Raw genomic sequence first — 15,868 nt, 5'->3', positions numbered from 1 at the left:
TTAGGCAATAAACCTCTTCGCTCCTCCGTTAAGTGTTTAAGACACCCAGCTCTTGAAGTCGGTAAATGGTATAAATGATCTTACATGGCCAACTGCCTCTCTCTTGATCTACCAAAAAAGAGTATAATGCATTGTTGTTTCAGGCAATTGGTTGTGCCACCCATCTATTGTATAGTAAGATGATGACATAATGGGGAGATAGATAGATGAATGCATCCATGTATGTGTGGCCCAACTAATGAAAAAGCACATTTATGCTTTCGATTATGTATAGAGAGAGAGAGAGAGAGAGAGAGAGAGAGAGAGAGAGACTTCAGGCATTCAACCAATATACTGGGAAAGGGCACTTGATCAACAAGAGAGAACTTCCTACTTTCCAAAGGGATCTGACTTTGCATATCATAAACCAAATAAATTTGTTCATAGAGAATGTATACAATTTCTTCTGTGCACCAACGACTCAAGATTAGCTTTCCTAGACCAGTTAGTGTTGACCCTTGTGGTTGTAATTTGTTTTATCATAAAATGCAAGTTGCATTCAATTAAAAATGCAGAATTAATAATCAGAAAGTTTCACATCATGAAGAATAGTTACCATTGCCTGTGCTCCATAAGTAAGAATACCCCCATAAAAAGGATCTGTGTACGGGTATGAAGCACGAGCCTGTTAAATGATAAAATAACATTGTTATTCATTAAATAAAATATGTTTCCAACATTAACCACTGGGGTTCAATATCGAATCCCTTACATATTTTTCAATGAAAATGCACTAATAAGTACAAACTCCAAATCCACAAACAAATTCACTTGCATGTCCTTACAATTGAATGACCAAGCTCCAATTGATGATGTGGAAAAATGTATTCTGAAGAAGCAGAAGAAATGGCTTTTGCTGCCAAATGCTGATTTTGTGTGGCATTTCCATTACTTTGATCATAACCTGAAAACACATGTATAACACCAGAAGGCAAGAAATTACAGTAAATTTAACAAGCCAAAACAAAGCTTCATCCCTAGAATATTTGATTCAAGTGTCTCAAGTAAACCCACGTCAAGCACATAATAAGCATTAACTGTCATCATTAACATTAGAAAAGGTAAATATAACGATGCTAAGGTATTATCATCTGGCAAGCTGGTAAATTATGCTGCCATCAACTTACCAAATGATAAGTTATATGAGATCCGTGCAAGCAGAAGAAAAATAAATGTAGTAAGCATCCATAAATATTTAATCGCAGCAAAATTTATATTCTGATATGCAAGGCCATTTATCAGCCAAGAAGATTAAGACTCAGTGAGATTAGAAAGTTAAATTTTTATGGCACAACAAAAATTTAACACCGAACTTGTTTGAATTATGTAGTTTCTATTCAAAGAATGTCAACGAAGTATAGTCACCAAAAAGAAGTTTTTGTTGGAAAAATGAAGGCATGGAGGTTGAGACAATTGGATGCTACACATTTCAATGTGTATGCTTATAATTATTATTGAATGCTGGCATTACGCTGATGATTATAACTTACATTGTATATTATTTTCAAACATAACTAATGTGGTGGTATCACATCATTAACATATGTGTACAAAATGGAGTCTAGCATTATGTCTAATGGTCCACTTTAATGACTAAACCAGAGACAACTCCAAGTTTGTCCCAAATTTTGACAAAAAAGATTAGTACTAACTACTAAGGTTCAATCATTGGATCAACACACTGTTCAAAATGTGCAGTAATAGAGAGAAATATCATCAATGTCAACGAATTTGTGATCACTAACCTCAATGTGCATGGTGCGAGCACGACAAACAATGTCCACTAAATTTGAGACTCCCTAATTGTCACAAAAAAATCAAGTCACTGTAATATGAGGAAGGTTTATATCACTAAAAACTTGGTACAACCATACTACTTCAGAATTGGCACTGATAGCTACTTTATACTTTACTTAAGTGGAAGATGATGCTACGGTGTGTTGAAACTTACTCTGCCACTAAACAACTTAAATCCAAAAAGAAAATATAGCAAGGAATCAATCTCTAAGTATCAGCTGAATTGGCCCAATCAGAGTTTGTATATCTTGTCAGCCAAAAATCATTCATCCTTTGATAAGAGATACCGAAGTCAAGAAAATCTTTGACAAGAGAATCTTTGACATATCACAACAGATGGTTTGTAGAACAAGTTTTGGTTGGGAACCTGTTATGACCTTTTCACACAACTCCCCATTGAGAATGGGGACCCTCCCTTTTTCCTGATTTTTAGGGTTTTCGTTAGAGCCTTGTGACCTTCCGGCATCGGTATTGCTAATTTTTTTCAGTTTTGAATGGTCTGAGTTTTGAAGTTGAGAGTCAATTTGTGCAAACTAAGGTCAGAACACAGTCTAGACGTCGTCAACGTGCTTAGAAAGTCCAAAGGACGAAGATTGCAATTGATTTGGGTCAATTTGGACAACTTTCTATTTTTGGAAAGTTTTCTTTTTCGCTTTTTCCTATTTTTTAGGAAGTTTTGTTTTTGGCACTTGAAGCACGATTCCCGAAATGGCTATTTTTAGAAAGCTTTTACTATTTTTTAGGGATGCTTGCTTTTTCTATTTTTGGAAAGGGGATCTAGGGTTTGTATTATTGGCTCTGCTTTACACTGAAAATGATCGTCAAATTCCTCTGAAATTCAAGTTTTGTTCAAAAAAGCCAATTACCTAAAGTTTAGGGATCCAGAGGAATTCAATGGATGAATGATGAGTGGTTTCAAATTTCAAACAAATCCGAGAAGAATTGCACAAGTTATGAAGATTTTAAGTTTTGATCTCATGGTGCATGAAATTCACCAAGTCCGCCTTCATAGTGCATAAGATCAACGAAATCCGCTCATGATGTGGTTCCTAACATTCACCAAGTCCGCCTTGACTTGGTCACAAGAATGATGAACTCTGCCCTTACCTTGGTGCACAAGATTCTTGAAGCCCGCTTATCCTTGGTTCCTAATAATCACAAAGTCCGCCCAAGGACATGAACTTTGGTACCTTAGATCAATGAAGTTCGCCCAATCTACAAGGTGATGGGTCATGAACTCCTCCAAGTCCACCCTTTATCAACATGAATGGTGCCTAAGTCAAGCAAAGTCCCCCCTTGATCAACATGAATGGTGCCTAAGTCAAGTGAAGTCCACCCTATGAAGAGGGTATGAAGTGCACAACATTCATGAAGTACGCCCCATGGCAGGATGTGTAGTGCAAAAGTTTGGTAATGTCCACCCTTGATTGGATAAGAAACATGAATAGTGCACAAACTTAACCAAGTCCACCCTACTTCCTTGTAAGTAGAAATAAGCTAATTGAAGTCCGCCCAAAATGGGAGAATGAAATCAATGAATTCCTCCCTCATAAGATACTTGCTAATTTGGAAGAAAAGAAGATATTGTCAGCAAGATTTATCTTCCAAGTTCGAACTGAGACAGATATAGAAGGTTTTTGAAAGAAAAGGTTTGAAGATCAAGTTCGAGCTATAACTGAAAATTGAAATAGAAACATTTATTTTAGACTAAAATTCACAAATCAGACTTGCCAAAAGGATTACAGTTCAACTAGGCATCAAAATTGGAAACTTTCTAAGAGATTCAGATCGAATTCATTAACTGAATGTCTAGGTTTGATGTATGAAGGTCAAATTAGAAAGAAATTTTAAGATGATCTTCTGAGTTTCTAATTAAGAATTCAAACTCTAATACAAATACCTTCTTCATTTGATGTTCGAACTTTGGAGACCAAGTACAGAGAGTTTTTGAGAGAAGTTTTCTGCAGGTCGAAGATATTTTGAAGGAGACTTTGTGCAGGTCTGAGTTTTTCAACAAAGTTTCAGAGGTTCATACACGGATTGAAGAAGATTTTTGACTGTTTTGAAGAGCAAATTCACAAATTTCCTGAGACAGACCTCTGATTTTCTATCTTAAGCAGCATCTTTTCACTTCTTTCTCATTTCTGAAGGTGAAAAATGGGTCTTATGAACAGAAAATTGGGTTTCTTATCTGATTCTTCTAAAGTTTTCAGAGAGAGAGAACAAATTCAACTAATTTCCCTTCTTTTCTTTCTCATTTTTAAGTGAGTTAGAATGAGATTAATCGAATTTTATTGGGCATAGTTTGTTCTCAGATTCTAATTTTTTATTAAAATCAGACCTTCAAATTCCTAAGTTTGGAGTTTTTTTTAAGATTTTCAAAATATTAAAATGTTGAAAAACCTCATTTTTTTACGCTGTGTTGGAAAGAAAGAGTGAAAATCATGATATACTTGGCTACTAAACTCCAAAATCACACCTAAAATGCAGATCCTAACTTAAATTTGTTTATTCTTTTTGCAGATTTGGATGACCTCTGAGGTTGGAACATCAAGCGAGGTCAGGATGAAGTTCCAAGTTGACAAAGATTCCTCTCCGGAATCGAAAATGAACTCCAAGTGGAAACAAGTGGGTGATACAAACCTAGGACACATAAATATTAAGAGAGTTCAAGAAATGGATGCACGGCACGGACACTCAATTACCTACAGCGATAGCAAGGAGAATGATGCAGAATGATATAGTACACGCTGCTGGTTTCCTTCCAGCAATGCAATGTATCGAATTGATAGTAGAGTGTTCCAAGCATTACAACCCAGAGAATAGAGCGATACTGGCACCTGATGGAAGGATTCTCGCAAATATTGGAGAAGTAGCAATTAGAGAGGCTTTCTGTATCCCTGAATACCACAACACGGTCTACATGACCAAGGATGAAGCAACCCAACTATACAATGACAATGTAGAAGAATATGAGGCTAATATCAACCATTCATGGTTGGAGAAGCCTAGGAAGGGTGTTTCCAAGATACCTAAGCTCCTTGTGAGGGGATATTTCAAAGAAGATTATGGAGACCTCATCGTTTTACTGAACAAAGTCATGGGCAGCCAGCAGGGTACTCCCTTCGAACCATGGATGTACTATTTTATCCATGAGGTGACTGTTGGCGTTAAGATGATAAATTGGGCGAGAATCATCAGTAATAATTTGGATGATCAGTTGAGAAACTTGGAGAAGAATAGAACATTTTATATGAGTACTTATTTGATCTATTCTTTAGCCAGGACATACAAATATAGAGGCCTTGTGTGTAAAGGAGCTGTTGGAAATAAGGAGAACCAGTTCGCTGTCTATGATTGTTATCCACAACTGCACCTGGAGGAGAAATTCCATTTGAAAAGAGTTAATGATGCATTCCTAATGCAGATCACAAGAACCCTTCAAGGAGGTCTTCATCAGTGACTCTCTGAAGAATCAAAAGATTTTATCAGAAGGTTTGGGTATTGTTATATCCCATATCTTAGGTTCACCTAGTTAAGGATCCAGGGATTCTCTGGACAGCCGTATAGACTACCCACGTTTCCTACAAACAAAAATAGTACCACTTGAAGTAGTAAGACAGTTGGAAAACTTTATGATTGTGCAAAGAAGGAAACAAAAGACAGGAGCGTCTTCTCTCAGTATCGGAAATGGATTGGAGACATGTCCATCAGCCCAAGCTGCTACACATGCCAACAAGGAGATTCAATGGTACCCATTCTTTCAATATCAAGCAAGAAGCCATTTCGATCCTTTTCATCGGATGAAACAAGTTAATGGAGAAAAGTTCGAGCATAGACCAAACCTCGAAGATTATTGGGCTAATTCAGCTGATAACTTCAAGATCAGATAGAGATTTTGGTCCAGGATCCCACCAAGCTTGATCAGGGCATCCGAGGCATTCCAAGTGGCAGATCAACTTTAGGAAGACAATGAATATGAGCAGCCATATTATGCCATCCTGAAGAATGAACCTCTTGCTCTAGTTGATTGGACAGAATCTGAAAGATCTGACCTGGGTGATCTTATAAGACCTGTGATTGAATACTCCAAATGGTGGGCAGCTCAAAGAACAAAGCAGCTCAAAGCAAGGAACGTTGTCTTCACCTATGACCTCATGGGGACTAATGAGTCCATGTCTTTGAATCACAGGAATACATCGAGTAACCCAAAGAATCCAGAGAGTGTTGGGTCAAGGAAGAGAAAAGAGCCCACTGGGAATTCCATAAGGGCTAAAGGAAAGAAAATCATTCGAGATGCAGTTGTGAGCATAATGCACAAGTTTGGCGAAGGTCATTCGACTATAAGCGCTACATCTACTGCTCCAATAAGAATTGAAATTGATGAACAAGAACAGGATAATAAAATGGGAGCTAGTGAGACAGAAGTTATTCCTCCCGTAATTGAGGAAATCATGGAGGAAATGGTTCAAGAACCAAGTCAGCCCCCTATTCTCACCAGAGTTCTAGAAGTTCAGGACCCAGAACTTCAGAGAAAATTCCTCGTTGGCATAGTTACTGCACCTAAGGAAGTTGAAGACAATTTTATGAGAGTGGCACGGAATAATCAACCATCTCGGATTGGTTCAGGGAAAGGATGAAAGCTAAGGTTCCTGAGGAGGTTCATCAGGTAGAGAACACAGCAGCATTCTTGGCTGAATTAAATAAACCAGCTGAAATAAGACCACCTAAACCAGCTAAGAAGTTCTCTTTGATTCAAAGAGATAGTGCAAGGTTCAAACCAATACAGGTAGCAGTACCAAAGGTGGGAAAAACTCAAGACAGCATTAATCCTGAGGAATATGAAGTCACTACTATAAGTTTGAGAAAGACCACCAAGATTCAGGAAGTCCACGAATTCGATGATACCTGCAAATCCATGAAGGAGAGGCTAAACAAAGAGGTTGATAAGAGAAAAAGATTGGAAGTTGAGAACGAACAATGGAAGAAGTATGTTCAACACTGAACAAAACCACTTGATCGGGAAGTACAAGTTGCTCCTCCTGCGCCTCTTCCACTAGAGTCAATGAAGGATTATGAGGTTATGAAGACTAAATTCAAAGGCCAAAGGATGGACTTTCTGAGTAGGATTTGGTAGATGGAGAAGTTATTCAGCCAGGGGATAGATATGATTTCAGCACTTGGTAATTTGTTTTGACAACTAGGGTTGAATCTTTGAGGAAATCCGAAGCTAAGTGTTTGGATATTAAAGAGATTGTTAGAGGTACTCAGGATAAGGTCTTCCTCGTAGCAGTCGAGATATTGCAGCAAGATGAAGTGCGAGAGAAACATTTACGTGCAGAGAATCTAAGGGCCAAAATTCAAGGAAACTTCTTCAAAGTTTCAAGGCCAATTCTCAAGGATGATCTCTAGCACAAGGGACTGACTGGGAAAACACTCTCGCCACATATATTGATGACGTGGACGTGGTTGATTACCAAATTGGCAGTTTGCCCAATGTCACCATGGAAGAGGTTCGACCATTAGTGTCCAGATACATTACATCTACTGAAAAGGAAACTGGATGCCCAACTCAATGAAATTAACAAATTCGCCACTTGTCTGCTCCTTTGTTCAAACTGCTAAAGTTTTGTGAATCCCTAATTAGGGTTTTTATCTTTCAATCTGGGCTCTTGATCACTGTTTGATCTCGGCCATTCAAACTTCCTATGTGCCTATATAAGGTTGCCTCCTCTCATTTGGAGAGTGTGAGGTTTTTGAAATATTGTTGCAAGGTCATTTCCAAATAATAAATTACTTGTGTTCTTTTTCTTAAGGCTTTGTAATCTCTATTGTTTGAGTGATTAGCAAGGTTTTCAATTTCTTCAACACCTTAGTTAGATTTTATTCCATGTTAGATTGAATGAAAAATTTGATAAGTATTGATTCGTGATGTATCTCCGCTCATACTTTTGATGAATAGATGAATTTTATTCATTGTCCAAAGTTCGTCTGAGCTTTCAATTTTGTGTATGCTTAAACTTTCGATCATAAGCACATTCCTTGAAGATTGCATCCGCTTTGTGTACTTGTCTTAAGTGAGGCGAAGCAAAGTGTGGTTTATTGAGTTCAACAAATCAATACCGTCTCTTGAGTTCATAGGAGTAGAGTAGACTTCTAAACCCTTATGCTTTTTATCTTTTTTTGAAAGTCTTAATCGAAAATCGAAAAAAAAAGAGAGAGAAGAGCATCAATTGATAAAACCGTCCCTTTGTGTATTACCAACATATCACAACGCCCATTGAGCTTATCCACACGTCAAGACCTGACAAAAGAAACCTTGGAATAACCATATGATCTTCACGCAGTCTTAACATAAGCGGTGATTTTTTAAGAGAGGATAGTATGTCATCGGACATTTTTATTCTAATGTTTAGTATATGACAAAACGTACACCAATAGAACCTAGAGAGATAGCTAACAACGAAACAAAGACCCAATCATTGATATAAAATATGTCAAACTAACCACGAATTGTCTAATAAATTACTCATTGATCAGTAACAAATTGTCATAGCCTAATAACTTCAGCCCAGCTTCCATAGGTGTAGTGAAAGGATTACAATCAACCATAAAAAACCATTCTAAAAGATTTGTAACATAGTTGACATAAGCCATGAATATGAAATGGTCATGCTGCCATAACTTTTTACCGAAGAAATATTTCACGAGGCCTATATCAAACATGTTGAAAACAAAACATTGATTATATTTCACATGCTAAAAATTTGTAACATAATTGACATAAGCCATGAATATGAAATGGTCATGCTGCCATAACTTTTTACCAAAGAAATATTTCACGAGGCCTATATCAAACATGTTAAAAACAAATAATTGATCATATTTCACGTGCTAAAATGCAATGGCCCACTAACTGTGATAGCAAGACCATCAACATGGACAAAAACAATCACAATATAACATCATCTAGAGATTTGGATCCTATAATCCTTCAAGATGCATCATGTAGATGACCTTGTCCTAATCCTCTACAAAACGACACTCTTCTTATCTATCTTATACACCTTCCAACCAATTTGAGCTGTTATGGAGATAAGCAACTGAAAGATGATTGCTCCTAGTGTGCATGTCATTTTTTTATTAAAAAGGGTGCAGGTTGATACGAGACAATTTGGTGCTAGATAGAGGTGTGTGGAATTGTACTCTATTCAGGTTCAATGTATCACCATTGTGCAATTCTACCAATGTCATTGAACATGAATCAAGAATATTGTGGCATTGCCAATCGAGTCATACTTGAAAACAAGGCCTAAAAACATTGCTCAGTAAAACTATGGTGGAAGGTATTTCAAACTATTCTATTGGTTTTGATTTTGGTGAGCATTGTGTTTGGAAAGAAAAACAAGGAGAGGTTTGCTTCAAGTATTTATCAAGTAGGGGATGTGTTGGAACTGATTCATGTAAACTCTATTTGTAAGTTCCAATATTACGTCTCATTCATTAATGATTACTATACACACACTTGGGCATATTTTCTTCATAGAAAGTCTGAAATGTTTTTCAAATTCAATTAAAATTGAAAGCACTTGTGGAAAATCAAACTAGTAAAAACGATAAAAGTGCAAAGGCCAAATAATGGTGGGGAATTTGAGCTGAGGTGATTAACACTACTTGTAATTTGAAGATCAAATCTATTTTTGTGCTTGACGAGAACACATCATATGACATGTAGAAAGGTAAGAAGCCTACTGCGACACTATAATGTCCCCTTCTCAATGGTGAGAAGCTCAGTTGACCATTAGCCTATTCCAGAGACCCGTAGGCTAACTAGAAGCAAAAATTAGGGTTTCCAAATTTTGTGGAGGTTTGCAGGGGTTGTTTCATGATTGACAAGTTGGAATTCTATAATTTAGATTGCGGATTCCTTCTGGGTTTTTCGAGAGGTTCGTCGGGTGAGACATGCATTCAGTTCAAAGAAGTTTTCCAAGCTTACTATTTTTAGTAAGCTAGAGGCAGTTGTCAAGATTTCAATGTTTTTCTGGGTTTTTCGAGTTCACCCACGGGGTTTGAAGAGTGACCTTTTTGGTAATGTTTTCAGGACTTACTATTTTTAGTAAGTACTATATTTGGCAGTACCATTTTTAGCAGTGAAGTTCAGAGCTCCAACTAAGTTTAGTTTGGTGATTTCCAGCACTTCAATCTCCAACTCAATTTGGCGATAATCAGTATTTGAGGAGAAGGTATTTTTTATATTTGATTATTTTTTGACGACTTAGGAAAGGAGGAAATAATAATTTTATCCTAAGTCTACTTGGGCGAATTATTTCACCCCCTTGTTGGATGCCAAAGTACAAATGCATTATTATTATACACCTTAAGTTATCTCCAAACGTTCAACTTAAGGAGGGGGTCATGTTTGAACGCCATATGCTAAGGGGAAAATATGAAATGCAAAGCCAATTCTAGAAGGTGTCATGAAATGAAATGAAAGTGAAATGAGGGGAATTTGGACGCCATTTGGATTTGAATTTGAGCCTTCAGAATCTATAAATATGAGTGTTGGCCTCTTATTTGGGATCTTTGAGTAAATATTATAACGAAGTGTTGTCAAAATGCAAAGTGAAGCTTTGGGGAACGCTTACCTCCTAGCCATTGCTTGATTTCTTGCTTGCAATATAACAACTAGTCGAGCAAGAGCATGCTCTTCATCTCAGAGGAGTGGAGTGAAGATAATGTCAAAGATTTCTGTATCATTTTCTCATTTTCAAAGTGTTTTAGAGCGTCCAGGTTGTTGTTCGTGTGGTGTGTTGAAGAAGGTTTTTGTTCGTAAGCCTCAGTGTGTTGTTCTTCTCGTTCTGAGCATTTCCTCTATATCTCTGTTTGGTTTAGGCGATACATTTTGTGAGCTTATAGAGCTTAATTTGGTGTCTTGGATTTTATCTTTGCAAATCGCCCCCTTAGCTGGCCGTACCATGTGGCTAAGTGCTTTGGGATGTGTGTAATATATTAGGGTAAGTTTGATGTAGTTTGTTGTTCTAGGCTTGATCGCCTACCTCCTCGGAATCATATGCTTTCAATCTCATGTCATTCGATTAAGATTTGAGGGAGTTGTGAGTGTTTTAGTGGGATTGGGTGTTGTTGGTCTGTGTGTTTTCAGCATGCTGGAAGTTTATCAGATTTAGAGTTTTCTAAGTTTGGAGTGATTTTCTTGTGTGGAGAGTCCCTTGTACCTTGTGGAGCTGATTGAGCAATATGTGCAATTGTGTTCAGTGATTTACCTTTGTTGCAAACATGATAATTATTGTAATGCTGAATAGTAGTACTATCAACAAGATATATTTGGAATTGCTATTCATTTCCCACTGAACAAGTGGAAGAGGCTCGCTTGCCGCCTATATCTTATTTTGTATTACTGTCCTCACGCTGCATAAGCGGTAGAGTTGATTGTTAATTTCAATCCCAGTCCTCCCGCTGGATAAGCGGTTGAGTGATTGTTATTTCAGTTTCTTGGCTTGTCCTTGGCTGGTTTACCACCGAGTGATTTCTTCAATATTTCTCTCACCCGCTGTATAAATAGAAGGGGTTGGCTTGCCGCCCAAGCATTGTAATATTTCCAATTATTTGAAGCTAACGATCCCCTCAACACCATATGCTCTCACCTTCCCATATTGGCACTTTGTGATCAGAAAGTGGAACGGTTACAGTTTCAGCATAATTGTATTTTCAATTTCCTAACCTTAACGGGTCCTCCTTGTGTTGTAACTGGAAATTAATCAAAAAAAATTGTGGGGATATTAGAGACTCGTTGACGAGATTTTGTTACAGTCAAATCAAAAGAAGAGTAACAAGATGCATTTTAAATACAAAATAAAGCAACAAATGTGCTTAGTGATGAATATTCATGTGTGCAAGATAATTCAGATAGAGAAGAGGAAGGAACATTTGGCGCAAGCTTTAGAGAAGAACAATGTACAGCTGCAACAGAAAATTCTCCACCAGTAACTATGAGAAGGTTTGCACAGCAATGAAAGTTACTTGAAAAGTATAATCCACCAAATTTCATGTACTAATGATGAATATCTAGGAGAAGCTATCTCTTCTAAGAAGAGCAAGTCTCGAAAGGAAAGCCATGAAAGAGGAGATGGAGGTCTTACAATAGAACAAACTTGGGCCTTGGTTGATCTACTTGAAGGTAGGAAACCTGTTGGGTGCATGTGGGCATTCAAGAAGAAATTCAACGTAGATAGAACACTGGTAAAAAGGGTTACTCCAAAGTAAGGGGAATAAACTTTGGTGAAATTTCTTCTCCTACAGCCAAGTTGAATTCCATTAGGATATTGTTGTCCATAGCTAGCCGATTTATTCCCCGAAAAAATCCCAATTCATGAAAAAGTGTTGACCAAGCGTTGACCCAATTTTCAAAGATTTTTTGCATTTAAATCACGTTAAAAACCCCAAAAATGACATTAAAATCAAAAAAATCATTGTAAAAACTTGCAAAACCCTAGAAAAACGCATGAAATTACTGAATTGCTTAGAAATAGGGTTGGTCTGAGACAAAATCAGAGCCAATATGGGATCAACGTTGAAAAAGTTTGTTATTTTGTCCATTTTTGGGGGGTTCATCATTCCCGACACTTCAGTTGTTCAAACCCACGAGCTCAACGACCCAACAAAGGTAGAAAGCCCACGAGCTCAATGGCCCAGTAGGGGTTTGAACCTTGGTGGCTACCTCACCAATGGAGTTTTTCTACCACAACACTAAACGTTCAAAGACATTTTTAATATATGTAGATATAGATATATGATTTTAAATTTATAATTGATATAGTTAATTTCTGCTCAAACAAAGACATAAAATTCATTATGTGAGCAATATATCTAAAGTGCTCCACGAAATAAATCTAAATGACAACAAACAAGCTTACATAGATGTAATAAAAGAGCCTCCAACACACAATCATTAAAATTTGTCTCTACCTAAAATAGTAGTTGCAAGCTAGGTATTGCCAAAACCAGTGGCTTGCTAATCTTTTACTTCAGCTAAACAAATGCCTTTTGTTGGATTCTACCCCATAGAAAAGACTTGCCAATTGCCATCAGGGAATATAAAGCATTGCAACTATGGAATATGATTTGATAAGCTTTCTCAAATATTGAACTGCCCCTAGAAAACTCCTTGCCTCAATCACAATAAAAGTCTTGGATCACTTCAAAATGGCTTCCACTTTAACTAAATTCCTAATGATTGTTGAATCTTTGTTTGATAAATTTTGATCTCAGCTACTTCATAGACTTAGCTGATCTTTGATCTCAGACTTAGACAGCTATTTGGTGTATTTGGTGACTGCCCTTTTAAAAAGTTAAATGAATATTCGCCTATGTAATCAGCAATATGAATATAAACAACAAAAATCTATTTTCTACAATTCATGGGTGAAACTCCTTGTCTCAATCACAATGAAAGTCTTGGATCACTTCAAAATGGCTTCCACTTTTACTAAATTCCTAACAATAGTTGGATCTCTGTCTGATAAATTTTGATCTCAGCTACTTCATAGACTTAGCTAATACCCCTAGAAAACTCCTTGCCTCAATCACAATGAAAGTCTTGGATCACTTCAAAATAACTTCCACTTTTACTAAATTCTTAACAATAATTGGATCTCAGTCTGATAATTTTTTATCTTAGCTACTTCATAGACTTAAATAATCTTTGATCTCAGACTTAGACAACTATTTGGTGTATTTGGTGACTGTCCTTTAAAAAAGTTAAATGAATATTTGCCTATGTAATCAGCAATATGAATATAAACAACAAAATCTATTTTCTACAATTCATGGGTTAAACTCTATTTTATTTACTCTCTATATCTCTATGCTATGGAAATGCCCTTAAGTTTTGAATTTAAAAAAAAGTAGTTTATGTCTATTTTTCTACAAATTTTTACGATTTTTTAAAATCCAATTTCTTACCCATTTTTTCAAAAAATCTTATACTTTTGGTTTGCCGATTTTTTCCCCAAATGATTTTTGTTACTATGATATAAAGCATTGGAATTGTGGAATATGATTTGATAAGCTTTCTAAAATATTGAATTAACCCTACAAAACTCCTTGCCTCAATCACAATGAAATTCTTGGATTACTTCAAAATGGCTTTCACTTTTACTATTTGTCTGTTAACTTTTGATCTCAATTACTTGATAGACTTAGTTAATATTTGATCCGACTTAAACAACTATTTGGTGTATTTGGTGACTTGATTATTTGCCTATGTAATCATATGAATATAAACAACAAAAAATTATATTCTACAATTCACAGGTTAAACTCTATTTTATTTGCTCTTTATATCTCTATGCTATGGAAATGCCTTGAAGTTATTTAAAAATATTTAAAAAAATAGTTTTTGCCTCTTTTTCTACAATTTTTTATGGTTTTTTTTTAAATCCGATTTTTTCCCCATTTTTTGCCAATGTTTTGCCAATTTTTTCCCAATTTTTTCAAAAAATCTTATACTTTTGGTTTGTCGATTTTTTCCCTAAACGATTTTTGCTACTATGGTCAAGACAACATTCTTGCATAGAGATTTAGAAGAGATCTATATGGATATTAAAATTAGAAGGAGATGAATGGATGATTGTATGTATAACGAATGAAGGCTTCTACGAATAGATGGTAATGCCATTTTGGCTAATGAATGCCCCAAGGATGTTCATGAGGTTGATGAACGAAATTTTAAAGCCATTTCTCAACAAGTTTGTGGTCATTTGTTTCAATCACATTTTAGTCTTTAGCAAGATGTGGGAGGAGCATCGTGTGCACTTACAACAAGTATTGGACAAAACAAGTAAAAAGGGCTTAGCCATCAACCTAAAGAACTGCAGCTTCATGTGGTAGAACCTAAAATACTTGGGTATCATGATAACTCAAGATGAATTGCATATGCATCCTAAGAAGCCTTGTGCTTTCATTGGGTGGCCAAAACCAAGAAGCATGGTAAAGGCCAAAAGCTTTCATGGCTTGGACAAGTTCTATAGAAAGTCCACCACAAACTTCAACAGCGTTTGCACACCCCTAACCCACTACATACAGAAAGCTAGCTTTGAGGCAATGGATGCTACTAACATGAGTTTCATGCTCTTGAAGAAGAAAGTGATGGAGGAGCTCACATTAGCACTCCCAAAATTTCGAAAGTTATTCCAAGTTGACTACAATGTCAAAGAAATGACAATATGTTGTGTTGAGTCAAGAAGATAGAGCAATCATGTATTCCAAAGAGATGTTGAATGAGTTCTATCCACGACCAAGCATTACATGTTCCTAAAGCAATTTGTGTTGTACACAAACTACGAAGAGTTGAATTTCATCACCAATCAGATAAACCTCAACCAGTGGCACATGAGGTGTGAAGAATATATATAGGATTACTCTTTCGTGTTGTTGTACTCCATAGGTAAAACCAGCAAGGTAGGTTTTATTATCAAAAATGATGGTTAAACTAGAGGGCATGGAGTTGATGAAGGATTTGTATATCACAAATCTAGATTTTCCAAATGCATGACACACATGTATAGAGCCCTAGGTCTGGGGATAGATGCACATATGAGGATTACATCTAGAAGAGTGATATTTGTTCAAGAGGCAATAGTTGTGCATCCTATGAAGTTTAATGAAGGACAACCTCATTAGACTGTTGCATGGAGATGGGCTTGGCAAACACTTTGGTGCAAACAAGACATAGGCCATGCAAAAGAGAGATATCACTTACCGATTTTACACAAAAATGTACGCAAATTCATGGAAAGGTGTTGGATCTGCCAAATAATGAAGAAACGCACACCTAACACTCAATTATGCAAGACATCATGAATGAAAAACAAAGGATACGAGGAACTATCCACTAAGTTTGTGCTTGGATTACCACACACACAAAAGGGTTAAGATTTTATCTTTGTAATGGTGGATAAATTTTCTAAAATGGCACCCTTCATTCTTTGAAAGAAATTGAATGACATGTCCAATA

General features: G+C 36.4%; 1 protein-coding gene across 5 annotated transcripts in view; it reads right to left on the bottom strand.

Annotated features, from left to right (window-relative positions):
- LOC131054106 (nuclear transcription factor Y subunit A-10) overlaps positions 1-15,868 on the bottom strand; it is a 150,007-nt gene that overhangs the window by 78,913 nt on the left and 55,226 nt on the right. For all 5 annotated transcript variants that reach the window (XM_057988567.2, XM_057988566.2, XM_057988565.2 and 2 more), the window contains exons 3-4: positions 825-943; positions 596-664 (exon numbers count right to left, since the gene is read on the bottom strand). In XM_057988567.2, coding sequence (XP_057844550.1) covers positions 596-664; positions 825-943 — 188 coding nt within the window. The remainder of the gene's footprint in view (positions 1-595; positions 665-824; positions 944-15,868) is intronic.

This window comes from Cryptomeria japonica, chromosome 4, assembly GCF_030272615.1.
Source record: "Cryptomeria japonica chromosome 4, Sugi_1.0, whole genome shotgun sequence".
Lineage (NCBI taxonomy): Eukaryota > Viridiplantae > Streptophyta > Pinopsida > Cupressales > Cupressaceae > Cryptomeria > Cryptomeria japonica.
This window is presented reverse-complemented; position numbering and strand designations above follow the sequence as displayed.